General features: G+C 46.8%; 1 protein-coding gene across 1 annotated transcript in view; it reads left to right on the top strand.

Annotated features, from left to right (window-relative positions):
• The first annotated feature begins 12,932 nt into the window (after nt 1-12,932).
• The window catches only part of LOC144146361 (phospholipid-transporting ATPase ABCA3-like), a 30,347-nt gene continuing 18,776 nt past the window's right edge, over nt 12,933-24,503 (top strand). Inside the window, exons 1-2 of the mRNA XM_077678318.1 lie at nt 12,933-13,158; nt 20,001-20,192. Coding sequence (XP_077534444.1) covers nt 12,933-13,158; nt 20,001-20,192 — 418 coding nt within the window. The remainder of the gene's footprint in view (nt 13,159-20,000; nt 20,193-24,503) is intronic.

Genomic DNA, 24,503 nt, shown 5'->3' with positions numbered 1-24,503 from the left:
AACCACCCGGCCGGTCGGAATGTCGCTTTCGCTTCGTTGCTGTTCGCACTCGTCAGCTTCGTTGCTGTTCGCACTTTACATGTTTGTTACTCATTAAGAAGGAAATTCACGAGGCTCCGACGAGTTAAGCCCCAATCGACTTGGAGGTGCGGTTTCACGTTCACAATAACTTGATAACTTGGGATCAGATGAAATTTTGGAACGGTTAGGTATTCAGCATCTTGCAGGATGCACATATTTAATCGTGTATATATATATATATATATATATATATATATGTGTGTGTGTGTGTGTGTGTGTGTGTGTGTGTGTGTGTGTGTGTGTGTGTGTGTGTAAGAGAGAGAGATAGAGATGTAATGCTTTTAAATATTGTCGACGGTGACCTGCTTAGCCGTCACATACAAGATGACCTCTACTGACGTTTTCGAGGCGGGGCCTGATTTGCGCCGGCAGTTGTCTTAGCTCTTTGCTGGTCATTTTTGAGGTCAGCCGTCCTTTCTGCAGCGTGATAAATTTCCTATGAAGAATTTTCGTCTATTAAGAATTTTCGTCACCAGCAGCAATGTGAGCCGTGCGTTCACTTTACTTCAGCGCAATACTGCGCTGAGGAGAAGAGTTACCTGTAACTAACGAACCTTGCGACTGAAGAAATACAAAGGAGCGGAGAAGCTCTCGCTCAAGTTAATTCTCACCTAACAAATTACACATTATTACATCGGAAACTGTGCGGGATCCTCGTTCTCGAGTTACTGGGAGAATATTTGTATTTCATTGTGCCCCTAAAGGCCCTCAGTAGAGGGTATTGCAAAGTAGCGGGGGGCATACACACACTGTGAATGCACACATAACTTAACAACAATACAAAAAAAGGGAAAAATTATACAAAATAGCGAAGAAAACTTCATACAAGAAACTATGTCAGGAATGCAAAGTGTTGTTAGGGAAAAACCAGTTCAACAAATGAACAAATTGCGCTTGTGCAAATTACAAAAGACAATTGGAAATAACACTACGGTGAAATAGCCCAAATGAAAAAAAAACTGTTAAAGAGCAGAAAAGAACATTAGTGCAGGAAGAAAGAAGAGAGCAGGTGCACAGCAATACACTGCATTTCAACGCACCGCACTAGCTTTTGAAATTTAGTTAGGTCTCTTTGGTTTGCTGTATATGTGCCGGCAAATTGTTCCAGTCAATTATGGCCAGGTGCGAAAATGATTTAACATACCAGAACGAGCGAAATTAGTGGGCGTATAACTTTGTTGAGATGATCCCTGCGTGAGAAAATAGCTGACGGAGCCTGAAGGAAATATCTGTAAAGTGCTGTTGAAGTACATTTTGTGGAAAAAGTGGCAGGCGAGCATATGGGCGACGAAGATAAAATTTATACCGTTCAGCGCGGTGTTTTAGTGCTGTGACGCTTTAAACTGTTGACGAATCCGATTGATTGACTGAATAAACTTTATTCAAGACAGCAAGCGCGATGTTAGGGCGGCCGCCCGGTGAGAGGCGTCCTGAGTCCAGGATGCCTTGGAGGTGACCCGCTCGCGTTGCCCTCTCTACCAGCATGCGCTGGGTAGAGGGGTCGGAGCTGGCCAGCAACTCCACCCACTGCTGTGTGGTGATGTTGGGGAGTGGCGGTTGGGTAGGGGTGTTGGGGCATTCTACGGTAATGTGGTAGAGAGTTCCCATGTTTGGACAAAAGTGACACGTGGCTGGGTGTTGGGTAGGGAACATGGCGTGGTACAGTGTATTGTGGGGGAAGGTGTTTGTCTGCAGCTTGCGTAGTGTAACTGCGGCGGTCCTGGAGAGAGTATGGTGAGGAGGTTGGTATTTCTGTCGTTGTAGCCTACAGTGGGCGAGGATATCGGTGTATGTGAGGAGAGGCGTGGACAGGGTTGCGGGCGGGGCGAAGGGGAGGGAGTTATTAGGGCAGTCGGCAACGGCCCGGAGTACATGTTCGCGAGCCGCGGCATGAGCCGCTTCATTGCCTTCTAATCCCATGTGACCTGCAGTCCATACGATATGTTCGAGGGGCAGATGGAGATTCTGATGTAAAATTCGCAGGGCTTGATGAGAGATGCGGCCGGTGAGGTAGTTGCGGCAGGCTGATTGGGAGTCTGTTAGGATCGTGATATTATCTTCTGTGGTTTGTAACGCGAGGGCAATGGCGACTTCTTCCGCTGTGGTGGGCTGTGAGGTGCGAATTCGAAAAAAAAGTATTGAACATCACAGTTCCGCTATGACTCGAGGTTATTTGAGAGATATGCTTGATGAAGATCCGAGATTTCAAAGGCGTATTCTATTTTTGGACCAACAAGGGTTATGCATGCAAGTCTTTTTACAACAGGTGGCACTTTAAGATATGCCTGAGTAGTCCTCATTAACGGTTTGCTGAGGTAACGATGACATTAATGTAGTTGTGCCAGGTTAAATCATTGCTGAAATGAAGACCAAGATATGTGTACGTGTTGGTGAACTCTATTGCATTATAATTTGTAGTCTAAGAAGTTGCACAATGGGGGGTGCCGTCTCAAAACGACATTTGCTTTGTTTTAGATATATTAAGGGGTATCAACCATCTTAAGCACTAACACTTAATAGCATCCACGTCAGATTGCAGACTGAAACGGTTGGTATCGGAAGAAATGGTATGGTAAATTGCAAGGTTATCTTCAGGAATACGAACACGGGATGAGATACACTAGGGAAGGTCAGTAATGTCGACGAGGAAAAGTAATGGGGCTGATACGCTACCCTGAGGCACTCCTGATGTTACTTGAGCAAAAGGGGATGCATCATTGCTGACGAATATAAACTGGTCTAGAAGTAAGGGAATCTCTAATCAAAGCGAGAACGTCGGGATGTGGGTTTAGTTCAAATTGCTTGAAGATCAGTCTTAGGCGGGGAACGCGATCGCAAGTTCTAGAGAAATATAAGGATACTGCGTCGACTTGCAACCCGGTGTCTACTGAAGAATATAAATCTCGCACGGGTAACCTTAGCAGAAACTGCGGAAACCGTGTTGTAATCTAAAAGTTGTGTTTGGATTTTCTAAGTGCTTAGTAACTTCAGAATGTCTGATATGCTCGATTATTTTATACTGCTCGTCAGGGAGATTAAAAGGTTTCAATCGTGTCATAAAACAATGGGCTGTCGCCGTAGTTGGCTCTTATCATAACGCGTTCTTCCCATAGTTAAAATGCAGAGTATATATTTTTTTACTGTTCGATTTTGATGAATGCCTTTAAACCACGTGTTACATTATAAGAAGCGGTTTGAAGGAATGCGTCAGGTGCACAACATCGTTTTGATGTTCGCATAGTGGCACAAAAAGTCAGAGCGTGAAGCGAAAGGCGCAAGCCGAGAATCGCTCGCTAAGAAGTAGTGGTGTAGGAGGGGTTCGGAGGAGGGTTTTCAGAAACTAAAACGCGGAAAGCGCCGGAGACAAGTACGGCACTGTCGCACGTGCAAAACGAGCCGCCTTGAGAGGTAGAAAAGTGGCTCCTGGCCAAGGCGAACGAGCGTAACGAACCTCGGAATGTGCACAGCTGACTGGTCAGACGTGATGGGCGCGGTACAAAGTCACCGAGTGAGCAGACAGTTCAACACCAGGCCAAAAGAACGCCGAACTTAGCTTCCCGCGTCACGTTCTTAGGAAGTTCTAAGCATTTGCCATATCTTTTTATATAATTTAGCCACACTCATTAAATTTTTGTACAAAATTCTACGTGGTATAATGCGCAGTGCGATCAGTGCACAAAGTTTCGAGGGTTAGAAGACCTCTTCACCACGCCATTTAGGTAACATCCTGTTCGTTCAGTGCCGCTGTCAGCGCTGGGTTTTGCCTTCGTTGCAGATTACAGTCCAGGAACTACCAGGTTGGGTGTTCAGCCGCCTGACCAAACCCTACCGTGAGAGTCTTGTGTTAGCCGTCTACGTGGGGTTCCTCATACCATTCGTACGTCGAATCAACGCAATCGAGATGGAATTTTCCTCGGGCCTCGCGGTAAGTTGACGTCGGCTAAATCATCTCGTTGTGCGGAAACAGGGGGAAAAAATCTCTAGGAGACTCGCAAGGAGATACAAAGGTAATACTTGAGGGGTCCGTCTAGGCAAAATTCAACTCTGTTCTGTTTGATAGAGCCAGCCTTTGGTAGCTATACTCAGTTCGATTTGAGTCATCAGACGTTTTCAAGCGAAGCCTGTGCTGGCTTTTTTGCGTCGCGTCGGTGTTGCCGGCGCCCCGCGGGAAGGTCAGCCACCTTCCTTATACCGCTCCGTCCCCGCAGCTTCCCCTCCTCACCGGTAGTGGCCATTTACACAAGGGGCACAGCGGATCATGCCATACTCCCGTCCAATTACAGGTGCTCCCACCCTCCGGAGAAGAGTAAAGGAAGTTTTTCAAATTCCGGCCGCGCCGTTTTCTCGTTAGTTGAAGGCCTGCAGCTGCACCATGGGTAGTTTGCGCGCTACGTCAGCCTGCGCACTCGTTATAGCGAGAACAAACTGCCCTATTGCAAGTAAACACAATTCCCGTATGCTCTAACAACCATATCCTCTTCATGCGCTCCAACCCCCCCAAAAGTTTGCTCAACCTTCGCGTGCGCCCCTGTTCCCGGCAAGTCGATGGTGAATATTTTAAACGGAGTAAACGCAACAAATGACGTAATATGGGCCGGCACTAAAGGCGTAGTTATCTCTGTCTTAACAGCACGTTATCATTCAAGTGGTGCGATAAAATTTAACGATAAGAGCCAACTTCAGTCACCCAGTCGTTGGTTCTTGGAGGTGGCTTTGGTCGGGAGCCGCCAATGGCACACGCAAGGCTGTGTGACGTCAGAGTCCTCGCCAGATAGTGGCTGTGGATTTGCCACTGCGTCTTCGGTTTTCATTATTATCTACAATAGGAATGATGTAATAAGAAAAGAGTTCCGAGATTGCAGGGAGGGATTATCTGCTTTACGTTTCGGATAAATTTGTTATCGAAGCAAACTAGCCTTTTTTATTGAATAGAACTTGTTTTTTCTTCTTCATGGCTCCTTTAGAGGGACCATGCAGAAAATATACAAGTTCGTTTTATTAAAAAGGTTTGGTGTTTTGTAGTGCTCAGTGCTTTCCCGGCAGCAAGGCATGCTATATTCCGTTTTGATTGATCGTTAGGTTCCACGCATCGAAGCTTCAGAGGCGTTGAGGTGCGGCGTACTGGAGGGCTCCGGATTAATTTTGACCACCTGGGGATCTTCAACGTGCGTCTAAATCTCGAACACACGGGCGTTCTTACTTTTCGCCTCCAATAGAAAAGCGGACGACGCGACCGGGAATCGAACCCGCGTGCTTGATCATGCTCAGTAGCACATCTTATCCACAGAGCCACCGCGGCATGTGTATGCCTTGTTCACTGAGGAATTATTCAATTTAAATTAAACTTTATTTCAGCCTCCAAATCGTGTGTTGCGCGACGTCTGCAATGGCGTCACACCGCCGGACCTTCAAGCGAACTTCCAGTGCACCATTCAGTCTTCAGCAGACTGTGGAACCTTCTTTACCGCCAGTCTTCCTACATGGCGCCACCGTACTGCTCCGCACCGCTATTCACCTTTGCTTTCGTTTTGACCTCATTTGCACCTGGCTTATTTTTGTTACCGTTGGTAATAATCGTTTCGTGCAACTTAGGGCATGTTCGACAAATAGGGCCACGTACAACGATGTCGCTTACGTCAATCGGCAAATCTCGTCTGAGACAACCCAGAAGCGCCGCATTTCTGTGCAGCTAAAACAAGCATAGTGCGCGGTTTACCGGCAGCAATACGCACTGATACCTCAATGTTTACGCGTAGCTTCGTAACTTCCATTGTTTCACCCCACCATCATTCGGGCTATAAAATGAATATGCCATTCCACTTAAGCGAAAATTTCTCATTCTGCAAGCGTACAAGCCCTGTCTAAATTGTAGTCGCTTCTGCCGCCCTCAGCCAATCTCAGGGCGTTGCATATGACGTCACATGTTGTAGTTCGGGAAATGAGCTAGTGAGTCGCATGGAAATTCTCGTTTTCCCTTATTATATAGCTTATCTCGGCGGATTTTACGTTAGAGGCGGTGTCACTATGATTTTAACGAGGAAATCTTTGTCTGCGTGACCCCTTTATGCAACCGCGTAAAGAACCTTGCGTGTAGTTTCGCGAGCTTTGGCTTACTTCGAGGCGCCTTAGACCAGGGGAATGGGGACGCATGCGCAAGAAGTATACAGACAAATAGGAGAACGATTGTGGCGACCAAAGCGACGATTGGTCAGCAGTAGCCACTAACAACATCGGGCTGGCCCACTTAGTCTGGGCTACGTGAGCAGCGCAGTACCTGCGGGGAGCGGCAGCAGGCATTATTCACCTTTGCTGTTCCTTTATTCACCTAAGCATCTGGTGGGCAGGTGTTGAAGGGATCTGTGCGGTTTAAACCACCCGATCGCAATTCTGGGCGCCTGGCGAGCCAGAGCCTGCAAGGGCGTTTTTTCTGACCCTGTTTTGTTGCAGCACTGCTTTTCCTTACCTCTTTCCTTATTTAAGGTACTTGATATAAAAGATTTCTTTCAGGGGCGCGGGTAACATTTATTCAGGCTACCAAAATCAGCTAGACTAGTAGTATAATGTTGTGATTGTGAATTGTGAGCCGCGATGTCAGCTGCATTGCGAATGCTGCCGTTGCGAAAAATGTCTGTACAGCAGACGGCGCAAGTGTTCCTTGCAAGCTCACTAGCTACCGACATCAGAAACTAGCGGTAGGTCCCAAAGGTATGGTTCTTCGATTTAGGCCTGGCAGAATTGAACCAACAGTTCCGGCTAAAGGGGCCATGCAGACAAAACACCTGTTTCGTTCGTTCGAAAGATTTTTTTATAATTACACTGACACCACTTTTAACGTAAAGTTTTCTGATATAAGCTATATAATTCGGGAAAAAATTGAATGTCCATGCGAGCCACTTGTTCATTTGCTGCAGCAGAACATATGATGTCATATGTGGCAGCACTGCGATTGGTTGAGGCCGGCAAAAGCAACAGTAAATTAGGCAGGCCTTATAAGCTTGCCGAACGAGCTATTGTGCTTAAATTAAGGGCACATCTTTAATAGCAGTGATAATGTTGGGGTAAACAGTGGAAGTTACAAAAGTACACGTAAGCATAGATGCACCGATGCGTACTGCTGTTGGTACTGCGTGCACTGGGCTTAAAACACTGCGGCGCTTTGGGGTTGTCTCAGACTACACTCGCCGAATGAGGTGAGCGACGGTGTCTTACGTGACAACGTTTGTCGAGCGAACACCACGTATACCTCAACAAAAACAAGCCGCGTAGAAATACTGCCAAAAACAAGGCAAAGGAAGAAAACAGCCCTTCGCGGTATGGTGGGGCCATTTAGGTTAACTAACGAAAAAAACAGCTCTTTGCAATCGGCTGCAGAGAGGTTCCTGTGATTTTATTGCAGACGTAACGAAAACACACAATATGGCGGGAGAATAAAAATTTTAACTGTAAATTGATTAATTTATTAGTGACTAAAGCACGGCTTGCTCGCGTACAAGCACTGGAGACATTAGAAAACACGAAATCCTTCTAATAAAACAAAGTTGCATTATGTCTGCATGGCCCCTTTAAGGGTTGAATGCAACAAGGCCCACACTGTAAAAAAATGGCCAATTTTACGGAGAAACCTGCTGCTAAAATGTTGCCGGACACATTTCCGTAATTTAGACAACGGAAAGAATTTTAAGAACGGGCATTCCGTAGTACGGAAAGGCCGTAACAAAACGAACACTCCGTTTCAAAAAGCACGTCTTGCCGTAATTTATAGAACCGTCAGAAAAGAAAAAAAAATACTTCTACGAAGAATCGAACCACCGACGTTGATCAAATGAACACGATGCTCGAGGCCACTGCACCACCGCATTTTTTTTTCTTCATTGCCGGTCATTTACAAATAAACACTCACGGTAGAGACAAGAAAAGGTACCAACAACGAAACCTGGTACAAAACATACAATGCATAGGACGGCCAAACGTAACTCCGGCTTGGGCTTGTCCTTGTTTTCACAACTGCGTGTTGTAACAGTCTTACACAACCCTTACTCTCACATTTTCTTTCTGAGCCTGGTTTGGTCTCACACACCGCAAAAACTCTTGAGGTTGGCCGAACAACGCTGCAGAACCTTTAGTTGGTAGTTAATATTTGTGGGCTTTAATTACGCTTAATGCACTCATAAGCGACAAAACGTACCTAATCATCATATTCTTGTTTGGCGTACACTTCCTTCAGTTTGCTAACATTTTCTGCAAAGTAAGAATCCACTGACCTAGCATTCTCATCACTGTTTCCGACAGCCATTCTGCTACGCTATATAGGCCGAGAAGGAAGAATACATCGTAAGGAGCCTCATCACATTCAACTTCAAGAAAACGTATTCCTTTCGGTGTCAGCGGAAGTCCTTTTTTAGAGTCCTCTGGAGGACGTCCCAGAAGAAACCGGCGTCCCAGCAATCTACAAAAACATGTTCCACGCTTTCTGGCTTTTTACACAGTCCTCAATCTTTGCCCCAAGGCAAAAAAATCGTGCCAATCCACCCCGTGAATGTGGTTGGAAAGCAAAGCTGTAAACGGCACCCTTAACGATTACCCATGCGACGTCACTTAAATTGACTCACATCGCTCTACAAATAGCAAAACCAAAGAGAAGTGAAATGCACTTTACCACACCATTCATTACTTCAAAGATATATTCTTGTTAAGGTTAAATCAATGCATGAAGCATGAACGGTGTTTGGTTGAGTTGTATTGGTGTAGCACAAGAGTTGAAACTTTTTTTATAAAATTGAAGTAAGCTCCAACCCGGTGTTAGATGATATGTCTTCTCCGTCTCTGCGCCGCGGACGGAGGCGAGGAGATTTGCGGGATAGAAGCAGGAGGAGGAGGAAGAAATACTTCTGTTCAGATTTCTGAACGGCCCAGAGTGCAGCCCTGGGGTGTGATTCCTTCTTCTGTGGGGCCCATATGCAGTCCGCGTGGCCTGTGTTCTGTCCACCCGCTGAAGCTGGGTAGGTAGAGAGGGCCTGGACAGCAGCATCTCCCATTGCTCTTGTTGGGTAGTTGACAGAAAGAGAGGAGGGAGCTAAGGGCTAAAGTCGCACGCACCGATTACGGGGCGGAGTGTTCGTACTTCTGAGCAAAATTTACATTCAGCGTCGTGGCGATTCGGATACATTAAGTGAAGACGCGTAGGCTGTGAGAAGGAGCCCGGATTGTATGAGCCGTAGGGTAGTTTGTTGTTCTCTGGAAAGGTCAGGGTAAGGCGGAGGTACGGTCTGTCTCAGAAGGCGATAATGCTGGGTTATCTCCCTTGAGAAGCGGGTGACTGTCCTCGTGCAGCTCCAAAGCACGGGAGGTAAAAGCGCAGGTTTGTTGGGTGGGCGTATTTGTTGCCCTCCATTGAAGCGTGAGGGGGTGTCCAGATGAGCTGAATGGAACCGTTTGGGGAGTGGTTTTTTAGCACGAGCAGTGCAGGTCAGGACACCCAACCCTACTGGTAATTCCAGTAGGCTTGCTGGGAATCAATGACTACGTACCGTCCGAACCCCTGGTTGAGCGAGAGCCAAGGTTATGACTGCCTCTTCTGCTGCCGTCATTTCTTGGGTCCTAAGCGAGGTACAAGCAAGGAGGTTGGTTCTGGGGGTAGCCACGATGAAGGCGTATTGCTGCCCTCGATGTTTGGAGGCGTCTCTGTAGATAACTGCATGATACCCCACCGAGGGTGGTGTTTAGCGCTTGAGCCCGTGCTTTTGGGTAACCCTCGTCATGTGAGGGGTTCATATTTCTAAGCAAAGGGAGCATCTTTAGTTTTTGTCGCCAAGAGTCTGGGAGTACGTCAAGCGGAGTGACATTCTGGGCTGCCCAGCCAATCTGGTGAAGCATGCGGTTACCCATCGCAGTTCTGAGTCGGACCTTCTGGTTAGAAAGATGGCCTTATATCAGCGCTTCCACCGTGTTGTGGAGCCCCGTGCTAAGCAGCCTCTGTGTGGACGCACTAATGAGAAGACCAATGGCCTGCTCCACCGCCTTTCTAATCATTATATAAAGCATCTCTATGTCTTCCTTGTGGAGAAGAAGACAGGGGGTTGACGTAAGTAACTCTCGAGAGGACAAAAGCTTCAATTAATCGAAAGGTACCGGATTCCTTTAGGCTTCGCTTCTTGGCGGCAACTCGCCTGGTCATGTGTATGATTTGATTAATGCTGTTTTTGAGGCGCTGCAAGGAGACGTCACTCTTGCTGTTAGCCTCGAGATGTAGGCCCAGGATCTTGATGCTGGGGCTTGTAGTGATGGCCTGGCCATCACGGAGTATTAGAATGTACAGTCGAACACGGATATATCGAACTCCAAAGGGATCGCGAAATAGTTCGATATATGAAAAATTCGATATAAAAAAATATGGGCTCTGAGACCTCACCTGTGGCGGACGACCACTTACCGATTGGCGCATTCAAGAATGACAACTAATTCCGCACTAACGACGCAACAGGATGCTTTATTTGCGTGAAGAGAAATCGCTGATCTTGGTCTGCTTCTTCGTCCTGTACATGGAATTAAAGACGCTGGTCTCGATATTCTCGAGGCTATCCAGGTGTGACAGCCCAGTTCCTCCCATGTCGCCGCAACTACGTAGAATCAAGCTGAACGCAGCCGCCAGTTCACCGGCGGAGTACGATCGTGTAGCCGCATCCTCGTCCGGACGATCTTCGCCACTCAAGCTACCAGCCTGGGTTCCTGCAAGCGCAGCTACGATATCCTCGTCACCGACGCCCGCAACAGCCTTAACATTGCTGTCAGCGTTCACGAAGTCGCCAGCAGACAGTCCGGCTAGAACAGCAGCCGGGAAAAGGGACGACAGCTAGCGAACGTTGGTCCATGCTCCATTCGTCGTCGTCGCCGTCTTCGCAAGCTTCCGAATGTTCGGCCGTCACGAAGCCTGCCTTCTGGAAGCAGTTGGCCACGCTCTGCTTTACGCTGTTCCAGGCACCCGTAATCATGTGTATGGCCCCCAGCTGGTCAACTTGAAGCTCGGTGCCCACGCAGAGGTTCATCGAAAGCCTATCGAGGAGTCGCCTCCTGTACCCAACCTTGAACGACTTAGTCGAGTGGTCGAGCGGCTGCAGCCTGGCTGTTGTGTTCGGAGGCAGAAACTTAAGCTCGATGTTGTCGAGCTCGCAGGTGGTTTGGCTGGCCGAGCAGTTATCCATGAGAAGGCAAGCATGATGCTCCGACGCCCCGGCTTCTGTCCTTGTCGGGTTTCGGCGAAGCCACTGAGCGACCGCGGAAATCGGGGGTGCAGCGACTGCCGAAGAGCACCTTCCAGCTCGGGCGGTATTTGATATACCAAATGTCGGGAAGGATACCGTTCGATACAAACGTACGAATTCCTATACTTTTACACATAATTTTCAAGGGGGTAATTCACGATTTCGATATAGACAATAATTCGATATACCCGTGTTCGATATATCCGTGTTCGACTGTATTCCTTGGTTTGGCGTGAGGGCGGACGACAAGGTGCTGTGATTGTTTATGTGAACACTGGAGGCCACAGGCTTTAGCACATTGGCGTACTAGAAGTGAGATGCCATGCATTGGAGTGAGCTTATTTTAATTTTTGTAACTCTTAGCACATAAGCAAGGTGCGCACAGGGCCGCTAGACGGGCGTGAGTGGTCGCGTGACGCTTTCACGTGGCATTCAGCGAGAACGCAGGGGGTAAACACGCAGATGTGCTTGGTGAGTACACCACTTGTCTTCCCAGTCTTCGCGTGGGGTCGTAGCTAAATCGGCAAGACAACGGGCTCTCGCGTTGTTAGTCTATTAGTGCCAGGTTCGATTCCCGGCGGGGCCAGCAAATTCTTTTATTTGTTCGCTGGAGTTTTCTGGTGCCACCAACGGTCGCGAAAGAACCCTTGGGGGGTAGACATAAAAAGCTTTGCTTTAAAACAACCCCCTTTCGTCAAACCACGCTAGGACTGGTATACTACTTGGATGCACACCCTGCGTGTGCCATACATCGGTGTTTACTAGCTGGCTTACAGACTTCCTGGCTGATAAAGCGCGATTTCTTAAATAGCGCTTGCGCAGTAAGGTTCCGCGAAGCCCCCACAATAGTTGATCGCCATCAACTCCGCCGTTTCGTGAAAGCGCTTGCAAAAATGTGTGTGACTGGCTGCGGCTGCAATTTCGCACTGCATGAATAGGGCTTGCTGTGCTTCGGTTTTAAGCTTCAGGCTAAATACTTTGGCCGATATTGATTCCTTAAGAACTAAATTACCTTCCCCCACTCTGCTTCTGCACGCAAATGACCTTATATTTTCTGCAATGTGCAGTGTGCAGGTCCGGGGCAGCGACGTCTCCGGAGCGTCGTAAAGACAAGATACAGCGCTCGTGTTGAGCGGTATGGGCCTCATGGTCCTCACTAAGTTTACTACACTTTAGACACAAATGAAACAGAGCCGCATTCATTACGCCACAGATGTTGTCGGGGCGCAGTTTTCGCTTCTCGATCGATTCCCGACGATCGACACGACAATATATGTCTTGCAGTTATTAACTGATCTGTTTCTGTCTGCTCTGCATCATACAGAGAATACGCCCGTATTTTGCAAAGCAGAAAAAGATCCCGTTTGACGTGTAACGGAGAGAGCATCCGTATACTAAGGGACGGAGCGCACTTCCGTTAAATTACGGGTGTTTTCTTTGTTCTGCATCAAACGGAACACGGCTCTGTTTTACTGCCAGCTGGTCCGTAATTTGTCCGTAAAATTACGGATTGTTTTTCCAGTGCATCGCAGATTTCGCAATATATCCTGTGCTATTCTCTTCCCTGATCAGGAACATCAAGGCGTATTGGGCATGACTGGCGCGCAGTTCCTGGTGGGCCACTTCCTCACCATAATGGCGTACGAGATATGGGAAGGCGCCACAGTGCTGTGTGTCATGTACTTCATTGCCAACGACTACGACACCGAGAGAGCCTACGCCGCCGGCATCGACATGAGCCTTATGGCCTCTGGTTTACTACTGTTCCACCTGAACCACGCGCTGTTCATCATCCTGCTAACTTGGGTGTTTCCGAAAGGTGAGAGCACTGAGCTCTTCTTGTTTGGTACTGCCACGTTCCGTGGTGATTTCTCACCTCTCCTTACAAGGACCTTGTGGGCAACGTGCCAATTTTGCATTCGAAAAACTTGCCACTTAAGAGGAGATGCCTGCCAGCTTTGTCTGGATGGCATTAAGGAGACCTGACCGTGGGTCGGAGTGAGCGTGAGTGTGTGGAGGGGGAGTCGGAGCGGGATGTATAGCAAAATTACTCGCAAGAAAATGGGATAGTTTAGATCCATTATTAATTTTGTTACAACATTGCAGCAACTGAAATATTTCATCCAAACTACTAACAAGCTACAGCAGTGGCTGGTTGCCAAATATTAGGTGTGGCGGGCGTCACCTTTTTTCAGGAAGCCCTGGAAGTACTGTCGAACATAACAATTTTCGTTTATTTTTATCATTTCGCCAAAATAACGCGACTGAGGGTTGCATCATAGATGGATGTTCGGAACTAGGTTACGTTTCTTTACTATGCTGCACTGCCTTTCGCATTCAGCCTTCCTGTGGTAGTGACCAGTTCAACTTGAGTGAATGGCCGACTGTGCGTGTTAATCTCTTCACTGACAACGATATCAATTGGCGTCAGATTGGATTAGATTGTCAGGTAGCTGCGGCGCGATGTGTACCCAAAATGGCAGAAAGGTTTGGCCAAACATGGGCGCGTATTCGAGGAGTTTTTTTTTTCGGTCGTACGCTCGTACAAAACGTCAAAATTAGGGTGTCTCCGGGACAATTGCGAAACCTGGCAGGTATGGTGAAGAGTACATTTTTTCTGGGAGGTAAGGATGCTAAAAAAAACAGGTACTTTTTTTTTCAAAAGGACAGATTGAATACACGCAATTTCTAAGTAAAGTTTACTTAGTCAGAAAAAAAATTATTTTCCTTGTCTCAAAATATTTGTCGCTGTGTAGGAGCAGGAGTAAACGGGGAGTCATTTATACCACGACATGACAGGATGTAGTCAAGCGACTGCCGCACATCGGGCTGTCTTTATTTAACCCACTAAAAACCATATTGCAACGTTTTAACAATACAGCTCGAATTGAAGCGCCTGCATTTCCCTCATGTCTGAATGTTTAATCAGCGAGAAAATATTGCCGCGAACCAACTACGGGTTTGTTTATTTATTGTTTGTTTTTAATGCCCGGCCGCGCCCGGCTCTGTTATCTGTGTCCCATGCGAAGCGCGTGTTCCGTTCTTTATTTTTATGCCGCACGGGCTACCTCGTTCAGATAAGCAGACTGTTTCGCCCTAACGTCACTAGCCCAGAATAATCTTCTGTGATTTACAATGTTCTGGATGTGAATCGACGGTTCCAGAAACACTAGCGCCGAAAGATAAAAGCCTGCAGAGCAGACGCCGCGGCTTTCGGTTCGACGACACTCGCCTGCGCACGTCACTTTGTTGACCCCTGCTTCGCCGCCTCTGTATTCTTTTGAGTTGTTAGGGGAGCACAAGTTCCCTCCAATAAACTTGTTTCTCCTGCAAGACAACTGCGTCGTCCTTGGCTTCGTGACAATATCATGGTCGAGTTTACAGCACACCAAATGTTTGTGCCAAGCTGTTTAAAGATGACCGTACCAAGATGGTGCCCCTCCATTGGCTTGTCTGTTTTTCACACCAAAGCCCTGTTATTGGAATTGTCCGTACAAGATGGCGTGATTTTAAATTCAAAGCGAAGCTATATCTCGGTAATTACTTAAAATACCCTCCAGTTCGTGTTTGTTTTTAACGCTCAGCTCACCCGACCACCACCCACACGAAACCTTCCATAAGTACGGGACTGTCCGTAGGCGATGCGTTACCAGAACCACTTTTGCTGATTCTCTAGCTGCAACAAAAACTTTTAAATGCAGAGCATTTGTATAACTCACGATGTCACCCGTCCGTCGGCGTCCGCAGCAGCCAGCCTCCCCCTACACTATAAAAAGAAAAAGAAATAACAGTTACCGGCGCCTGATTTCGATCCCACGACCCTGCGGGCGGAACGCAAGGTACATGGTGCTCTACCCACTGCACCACAAAACGACACAGAATCAAAGGCTACGAACGCGCCTTATATCCTTGACTCATTCAAACTACGTCGTCAGCGGCGTGCGTTGGCGACTCAGCGGCGTGCTAGCGGCGTGATAGCTGCGTGCTGTACACGTGATAGCACCAACCCCCCAAACACTAAACGTTACCGCAATACAACCACCCCCTATGAAGCGTGTTGGCGCGGGCTCCACTCCAGTCAACTTCTGCGCTCTCTTCTCTTGCGTTCGTCGGCGGTCGCAGTTGATAAGCGATGGAAGCTCACCAACAACTACCACCACCACCACTACCAACCCTACGCCACGTAAACGACCCCAATGCTCTGCATTTACTCGTGTCCCTCGCGCGGGGGCATGCGACCGAGGATTTTTTTTCATCAAGCTATCTACGCTCTGTTGAAGATAATTTTTGGCTACGTGTGTACCACATGTTTTCTACTAAGTTGTATTCCGCATATCTGTATTCCTTCCCACCAGCAATGTTCCCACGTGTAACTTCGAATGTCCTTTTTTTTGTACGTCCTCGTCTTTTTTTTTTTCTTTATTGAAATATAACGCGTTATTTGCCCCGCTTTTTGTTCATTCGAAGTTTGATGTTACCTTACAATTCTGTCGCGACACTCACCCTTTGTTACCCCCCTTACACAATGCCCTGCAATAAGCGCCTGTAAGGTATTTCTTAAATAAATAAATAAATAAATAAATAAATATATTTCCTCCTCAATAAAGATTCAGGGAAGAACATTAGTATGCTGTTTTCAAGGGAAGTAAACCCCTTCGTTGGGAAAGCCACTTGCGGCCCTTGTGCGTTGACGCACTTGAAGTTTGCCAGATTTTTCTGCAGCGTGAGCTTTCAACCGCGTACTTTTTAGATCCGAGACGTCCACGCTCTATAACGATTGCGCCCTGCGAACGATTCCGCGAATTTTTTTACGCTGCCGTGAGCTCCTTTTTATTATATCCTTTTAAAATTTTGTCATACAACCGTGATACATTGTGTGACGTGTTTTAGTTCGTATGACTATTTTTCGCGTGTTGCAGTCATCGTATTTTTCAATATTTTTTATCTATTTCGCCGTTCGTCAAAGCTTTGTGATATTTCGTCAAAAACCACTCTATCCAGTAACGCCCTGCGTGCCTTGAAGGCATCAAAATAACCAAATGAAATAAATAAACAAATACATAGATATACGCGAATGAGCAACTGAATAAGTGTCCGATTAATACCGAATTAAAACCGGCGTCTGTTGCTGAAGGAAACAGCGTAGCAAAACCATAGCCGTCCATCGCGGTGCTTTTACCAAATGCCAGTTAACGAAGGGAGGCTATCACATGGGAAATTTGCCTCGCGCTGATTAGCTTCACAAACTTCCCTAGCTGCTCCGTCTGAAGTAAAGGTGCGTTACGCAGTAGAAACGTTGCAAATGCGCAAGCATGCTGTGGGCAGGTAGCGTCGATTTAAGCTTGTTAATGAAAGACCAAATAAACTGGAATGGGCGATCCCGACTGGGGCCGGTCTTTTAATGACGGAAGCGAAATATGCATTTGCCAAGGTGACGACACTATATCCGACATGACTGAAGCTGATCTGCATCCTTGTTCTGTGGCGCCCAACAAATACAAGGTTAAAGAGTTGTCAAGCGTGAATTGGAATTGAATTTGGCGGGATGAATGATATATCGGTTCCAGAATCACTGTTAAGAGTCATCTTACTATTGTCGGAGTAATCATATGGGGCAACCAAATCGGTGACATAATGCAAAATCAGTGCATCCGTAATCGTTTTTATAATCGAACCTGACAATGCATTTGGCTCGTTTTGGCGTAACAATGTGGGCTGATCGCATGATTGATGAAGGGCAATATCGGTGCAAGCAAGACCATTTTCGAGACATAGCGACCTAATCGTCAAAGGAGCCATGAAGACAAAATACAAGTTTGTTTATCTTTGTTTATCTTGTTTATCTGCCCCCTGCGATAGTCCCGAAGTAGAGGATGCTTTATTCATTTCGAAATTAATCAATTTAAGCTAAAATTTTAATTCTCGCTCCAAAACGTGTGTTTGAACGACGTTAGCAATGACATCATCAGAACAGGGGCGGTATTCTCGTAACTGTCCCTTTCGAAAACGTCCGTTTTGCGTCCCTTTCATCGTGACGTACTTCCGGTTAAGCAGTGGGCCTTTTATTCAAATAGCGTAACTGTTCTTGCAAATGCATTTTAAAGAATTGAAACCGTATCAGAGTATCTTTTATGTGTTTATTGTTCCACGAGCGAACTGCGACAAAAAATCGTCTGCTCCAAATCGTCTGCTCCGAGTAGCCACGGCTCATAGCTCCGCCGTGCTTGCGTGGCGTCACATCCGGGTGTTCGCTTTTAGCCAATCAGGGCTCGCTCAAAAGGAACACTTTTGAAAGGGACACAAAGGGGACAAAACACGGGAATACCGCCCCAGGTGTTTCAGCTAAACTTGGTGTGGAGCGGAAACTAGCTTATTGTTAGTCAACCTAGATGGCGCCACCCCACCAGGGCAAGACGTTTTCTGCCTTTAGATTTCAGTTTCAATGTATTGCTGCGGTTGAAATGTTACAGCGCATAAATACCTCTAGAAGGTCCCATAGTCATAGACTGGGAAGGGATCTCCTACCAACAAGTACAAATGAAAAGTACACTTTATGCGGTTAACAGAAATAACGACACTAAAAAAAAACATGTTTACACAATCAAGCCAAATATTATTTACAATCAAAATTATTACACGAAAAAGGTAACTAAAGGGGATATTCATCCACATACCACATATGCAAGTATATGATTACACTCGTTATTCCAAAATGATCCAGCGAAGCTGCCTCCTAAAAGAATAAATTTAAGGAGATGATTTACTGGTTGGATGTCGCCAAAAAGTTCGCAGTTAGTTCGCCATAGTTATTCCTATATTTTGATAAAAGATAGTTATTTTGGCGTGAGAATCGAGTGGCCACGAAATGCGGGGTTTGGTTTGTAAATATTAACGAAGTATGTAAATTTCCTTGCAAGAATGTATATTTTAAGACGCTTAGAGAATATTTATTTAAAACATGAATTGACAAAATGTTTAATCTGCTGAATAATGTCAACGCAATACATGAAAAAATTGCTGTAAAAGATTATTCTTAAAGCTCGGTTTTGTATGTGCTGTAACGCTTCCAAGTGTGTTTGATATGTGTTGCCCCAAGAAGAAATGCAATATGAGATATGGCTGTGAAAGAATGCGTAATGTGAAACTAAAACTCGTTTCTTAAAATATGGATGAACCCTAATTAGTACTCTCAGGCCATAGGCCGTTTCACAGGTTAATAAAGATATGTCACTTGTACATTTCAAATGCCTGTCGACTTCAACGCCGACAAACGTGACATGGTCAGTAGCATAAAGCAATTTCGGCCCCAGGATTATGGGTGGCTTCCCTTGAACAGTTTTAAGCGGGGATGAAAATGACACAAAGTGTGAGTTAGTGCCATTAGTATTGAGCATATTATCACTGCACCAATTAACGATTTTAGCGGTATCAGCATTGAGGTTAGATAATAGGGAATCCAAACGTGTGTGACAAGAATAAATTGTCGTGTCATCAGCGTACAAAATACAACTAGAATATTTCATTTGGCCTGGAATGTCATTAACGTATACAAGAAATAAAATGCGTCCTAAAATTGAGCCTCGTGGTACTATGTCGGTTAGTCTAGTACAAGAATGAGTACCAGAAATAGACACCACATGCTTTCGATCACGTAAGTAACTGGCAATTACGGAAAGTGCTGGGCCACACACACCTGTCGGGTTTAATTTTGCAAAAATTATCACGACTTAAAAAAATCAATAAACAGGCCACCTGCAAAGTTACCTTTGTCAATGGCTGTTTTAATATGATTTGATTTGTTTGTGACCGTATTTAAACCTCGCTTGTTTTTGTTCTTAGAGAAAACAATCGTTTGGTGAAACATGGTGCTCACTCGACAAATATGGTCACGTAAGGCATCGCTGCTTGCATCAGTCGCCCAGTGTCATCTGAGACAACCCGAAAGCCCCGCAATGCTGTGCATCTAAACGAAGCATAGTGCGCGCAGTACCAACAGCAGTACGCATCGGTACTTCTATGTTTACGTGTGCTTTCGTAACTTCCACTGTTTGTCCTACCATTCCTATTGATATAAAAAGAATGTACCCTCAATTTAAGCGTAAATAGCTCGTTCGGCAAGCTTATAGGTTCTGCCTAATTTGCATTTGTTTTTTTCCGGGCTTCCGTCCAATCGCAGAGCTGGGTGGTATGACGTCATAGGTTCTGTTGCGGGAAATGAGTTAGTGGGTCGCATGGCCATTCCATTTTTTTCTAATCTTACAGCTTATTCGAGCGAAGTTTACGTTAAAAGTGGTGAGAGCATGATTCTAACGAGGCAATCTTTTGAATAAACCAAACCTGTATTTTCTATTCATGGCCGCTTTAAAGATCAGCGCAAAGAAAACATGACACAAAAAACCGAGATACTTCGCGAAGACATTTAACGATATAATTTCACCAAATCGCCCAACTGAGTCTTCCAGTCATTTCAACTAGAAGACAGCAGAACCGCAGCCAGAGTGTGACAGTTATTTTCTGGGTCACATCGGTCGCTGGTGTGTAAGCACGCGTTCTAACATATCGATACCCAACTCAAGCGTCTCGTTCGCTTGGAACAGCGAGCATTGCCACAACAGTAGCAGGACCACCCCCAACCAATTTCCACGCCACATTGTTGCGCAGGCTGGGCCGGTCTCATTGTGGGCTTCCTGGTTACAGTCGCCGGGCCTGACTTCGCTGGTACCGGACCCATTTTTCTCTCAGTAGCGAACTACATGACCACGGACAGGAAGTACAAGCTTCTTTCCTGCCTTCTACCCAACACGGGTCTCGTTGCCTTCCTGAGGATCATATTCATGGCCCGAGACTTCGAAGGTATATATACACACGCGATCTAACTGCGCAACTGCAGAGATAGCACGCGTTGTCGCGCTGCGAGTTGGTCAGCCAGTCGCGGATTGTGTCGATGTACCAGGTAGGAAGAAACGGCATCTACTGCAGCCTCTGCTTTCCCATTGAAGTTGCCTAGGATAAAAAAGCACGGCATCTTTTTTAACAGAAAGATGCTTAAAACGCAAAGCTTTCACGCATGCAATTTGAGTCAAAGTCAAAAATGCAAACTGCTGAACAAACTGCCGGGCGTGGAAGTTTTTTTCCAGAAAGCTGTACAAAATTTGTCTAGGGGCAGATACCGCCCCAGGCAGTTACCGATTGTTTGGATTTCGTTTAAATACGGTCTGTAATTCAGTAATCGTACAATGATAAAGGTTAGTACTGACTGCTTTATGTTTGGGCATGTGGTATTTTCTGCGTTTAAAGGGACACTGAAGCGAATTTGTCAAACTCCCGTTTTTGCTTGCACTGCGTAGACTGGCTCAAATTAGCACACTTTTCATCGTTTATCCGGTTGACAATTCGGTAATTATTTTACAAAGCGCGAAAAAAGAAAAACTGCCATGCGCGGTTTGCGGCGGCCGCACCAACTAAAGCTGTGACGTTGGGAGGAGGGGGCACCGTGATTAGACGATGCCCAAGGTGAGCAAGCAAACAAGTTTCGGTTTCGGTTTCGGTTCTGTAAAACACAACCGGTGGCGTTGTTGGATGGGCATTCTCAATAACTCAGTTATCATCGTACCGCGCTTCTGCCATGTTGTCAGCTCTAAAATTCATAAGATAAGCCTCCCAGGATGGCTTGGAATCGTAGCATTCACTAGCCGAGGCCTACGCAGTGCATGAACGCCCTCCGCATACCCGCAGACGCCCAAATGCCATGCGCTTTTCCCCCATATTTGGAGCTTGCCTCACTCATGACTGTATCGTAAAAAGCGTGTTCGCACCAGGCCAAGGGTGTGCTGATTGTGGCCTGTGCCCACTGCCCGCAAGCAGTCGGTGCTTATGGCAACAGCACGCCAACGAGAACTCGCTAGCGCGCCAGTGCCAGCCTGCGCGTGTTTTGCGAACTAGTTCGTGGAGCCATGAACGTTGCGGCCCAAAAAAAGGTGCACTCAGTATAGAAAACATCGGCGGAAAACGAAAAAGTGAACTTATAAAAAAAAAAAAAAGAAAGCACGTACCCGCGGGGATTCGAACTCACGACTTGCAAAACACTTGCGGTGACATACCCAGCGCTCCATACCACTCGGCCACAGGGGGAACTCCGCTGACCTTGGAAATATAAGGTATATATTGTATAACCAATTTACACTTTTATTTAGTTTTGGCATTTCAAGCAGCTTAGGTGACTATTTGTTCTTGTGCGCTCGTGCAGTAAGCATCCCCCAAGTTTCCACAATATCTCACCTCTAGCAATTGCATTTTTTAGACGGAAAAGCGTTGGCAGATGCGTAGTCGTGCTGCTGACCGCTGTGCTTGTTCGCCAGCGCAAAAAAGTGCTTCCCGCACCATAGTTTTACGCTGTACGGTAAAAACATCAGTTGATTTTATTTCCTTAGTACCTATATTGACTTCGCTGACTCTTCTCCCGCCTTCAAGAGGGGCGTTCCAGTCAGCGAAGCGTGGCATGTGCGCTTGTGCAGCGCTTGTGTGAAGCGACCTTGACTTGGAGCTAGATACAGTTTACAAACTAACCAAGTAAAGAAAGGCACATTCTTCAATTCACAAACGTGTCCTGGCTTCGTTTCAACTGAGCGAACGAATTGAGACGACCCGTCGGCGGCCGGCGGATGAAACGCTGGGACGACTGACTCTGTCTGAAGGCCGGGGAGCCGTGCAGTAGCGCAGCCAATTGCGAGCTCGGCTCCTCGCGACGTCACACGAAAACGCCGCAGAAAATGGGCGAGCGTAAAGAGAGGAGGACAGCATTTTCGAATTAATTTTTCTACTAAATAAAATCGCGTAAACGCGCCCAGAGTGGTCGAAACATGGCCTGGGGACTCCGGACTACAATTTGCGCTAGTAATCCCGCAATGTTTACATATCACTTCAGTGTCCCTTTAATGACTTGCTTGAGGTCGAAGCCCGGTAATGCAGAAAGAAAGGGTCGAAATGAGTAATAGTATAGACGCCGGATCCATAATTTGAGGGACCCTGGTCTTCTTTCGACCACCAGAAGAGTTTTTAACACGAAAGTGTTTGATTCCGGGATACACAAAGATTTCCATGACGTCATAACTATCACGGAAATGACGCCAGTACAACTAAGCAAGCGGCCTATAAAGGGTGCACCCCCGCTCACAGGGTTAAACAACCTTTAGTACTAAAGAGTACGTTATACTTAGGGTGTTCGCTTTCGGGTTTTATATTTTAACGCGAAAGTGTTTTATGCCGGGATACACCAAGATTTCACTGACGTCATTTTCGTCACGAAAATGACGCCGGTACGCCTTTGCCGAAGCGACCCGCCAGCAGGACGTCGCTCGCCAACCACACCCACAAGACCGCCGCCGACCCGCAAATGATTCTCAGCTGCATATTTTGCTGCACATTTCACATTCGTGTTTTACCGATTCTTCAAAGGATTCAACCAGTTTTTTCTTGATGTGCTTGATGTGCCTTTATGTGTAAGTTGGCTTTTCAGATGCAAGGCATCTCTTACACTCGGCCTGTCCTTCCATCCGGCGTGCATGCGTCCGCAACCCTCCTCCTTTTCCCTCGCCTGCCAGCTGCGTTAGCGCGTTCTCCTCGCCATGCCAGCTGTGCGTCAGCGCGCCGTTAGCGCGCGTATGCTACACTCTCTCTCGTTCTCCTCGCCATGCCAGATGTGCGTTAGCGCGCATGCGCGTCTCTCTCGCATCACTATCTCGCGGAGCGGCGATATAACCGCGGTATCTGCGGCGGACTCCTCAGTCGCTCCGTCAGTCGCTCTCTCTGCTACTGCTCTGACTGCTGCTCCACCTGCTGCTCCGATGAGTTGAAATGGACACTAAAATGCCTGCTACCACGTTGGCTGACGCAACCGTAACCAGCTCCAGCGAATTGAACCTCGTGAAATGCCTTGCATCACCCCAGGGTTCCCCTCGCGGGAAGATGGAGAGAATTTTGTTGTGTTTTTTGGCGAGATGACGGCACAAGTGAAACACACAAAGGTTCGCCTTAAAAATTCAAAGACTGCAGCAAACCGGCCAAAGCCGGAGACGTGTTTCGTAGCGATGCCGAGTGTCACTAACGGCGAGTCGAGACACCTAAACACAGGGCTAAACTCGCAGAAGAAGGTGGATGGCAAGTTCAAGGGTCAGTTTGCCAAGCGGGCGTCATGTAGACGTGTGCAGCCCAACTCCTGGTCTTCTATACATATCTAAATCAACTCTTCTGAAGTTTCCGATGTGGCATTTATTTGACGCAGAAAATGAAATGTGTGATAACCAACGAAAGAAAGTGTGTATACAAGTTTTAGGGAACGCGTCCCTTTCAGGAGAAATATAAAACACATGTAACTTTGATTCAGCCTAAATGTTATCACATAAAACTAATTGTTTCCGTTCAATTTGATCAAGCAGGAAACAAAGAACAACAGATTGCGATGTGTCAGGACTTTTTTTAATGCCGTCGTTCAGCGTGTGATTTCAGCTGGCGGACAATAGGTTTTGCTAATTCTGTTTATACCGACACTATCAAGTGTTGTTGTCTTTTAGAGAAATATTTTAACGAGAAGAACAGGAAGAGGACAGTTTTGCGTTGCGCCATGGCCCTCCTTTACCAACGACGATGTAGACGGGTGTAGCGGAGGCTTTGCTCAAGCCGTAATGGCCTAATTGTAAAAACATTTCGTCTAGCCTCACGGACTTGGCGTCGTGAATGCTGATACTAACATCGAAGCTGCCTGGCGTTCCCTAATCGCAAGGCTAATCAACATAAACCGTCTCAAAGCCATCAGATTGATTTCCGTTCGCGCGCGAACTCTCAGTGGGGCTCCCGAGGCCGGCTTCTTCCGGAGAGCACGCGATGTTACCCATTTCCCGAACATTCAAAAAATGACCACCAACCGCGTTCGTCTGTTTATATACGGGTTCCTCCAAACCATCTGTTGGTAGCGCGCTCTCCAATTTGCCGACTCCTCTCCTCATATCCTTGACTTCGACCACCGGCGCTCGGCGCCTGCTCTCACCCGCGCTTTCGCTCCACCCACCTGCGTTTTGTGCCCTCTCCCCCTCTCCCCACTACCCTGCACGTCTGCTTGGCGCTTGCTGTCCCCTGCAGTAGACTGTCTTCTACACATCGCTGCGCACG

This window comes from Haemaphysalis longicornis, unplaced genomic scaffold (assembly GCF_048455015.1).
Source record: "Haemaphysalis longicornis isolate Haplotype H1 unplaced genomic scaffold, Haemaphysalis longicornis Haplotype H1 scaffold_7, whole genome shotgun sequence".
In the NCBI taxonomy this organism is placed as follows: Eukaryota; Metazoa; Arthropoda; class Arachnida; order Ixodida; family Ixodidae; genus Haemaphysalis; species Haemaphysalis longicornis.
The sequence above is the reverse complement of the archived record's forward strand: the minus strand, read 5'-3'. Positions and strand labels throughout refer to the sequence as shown.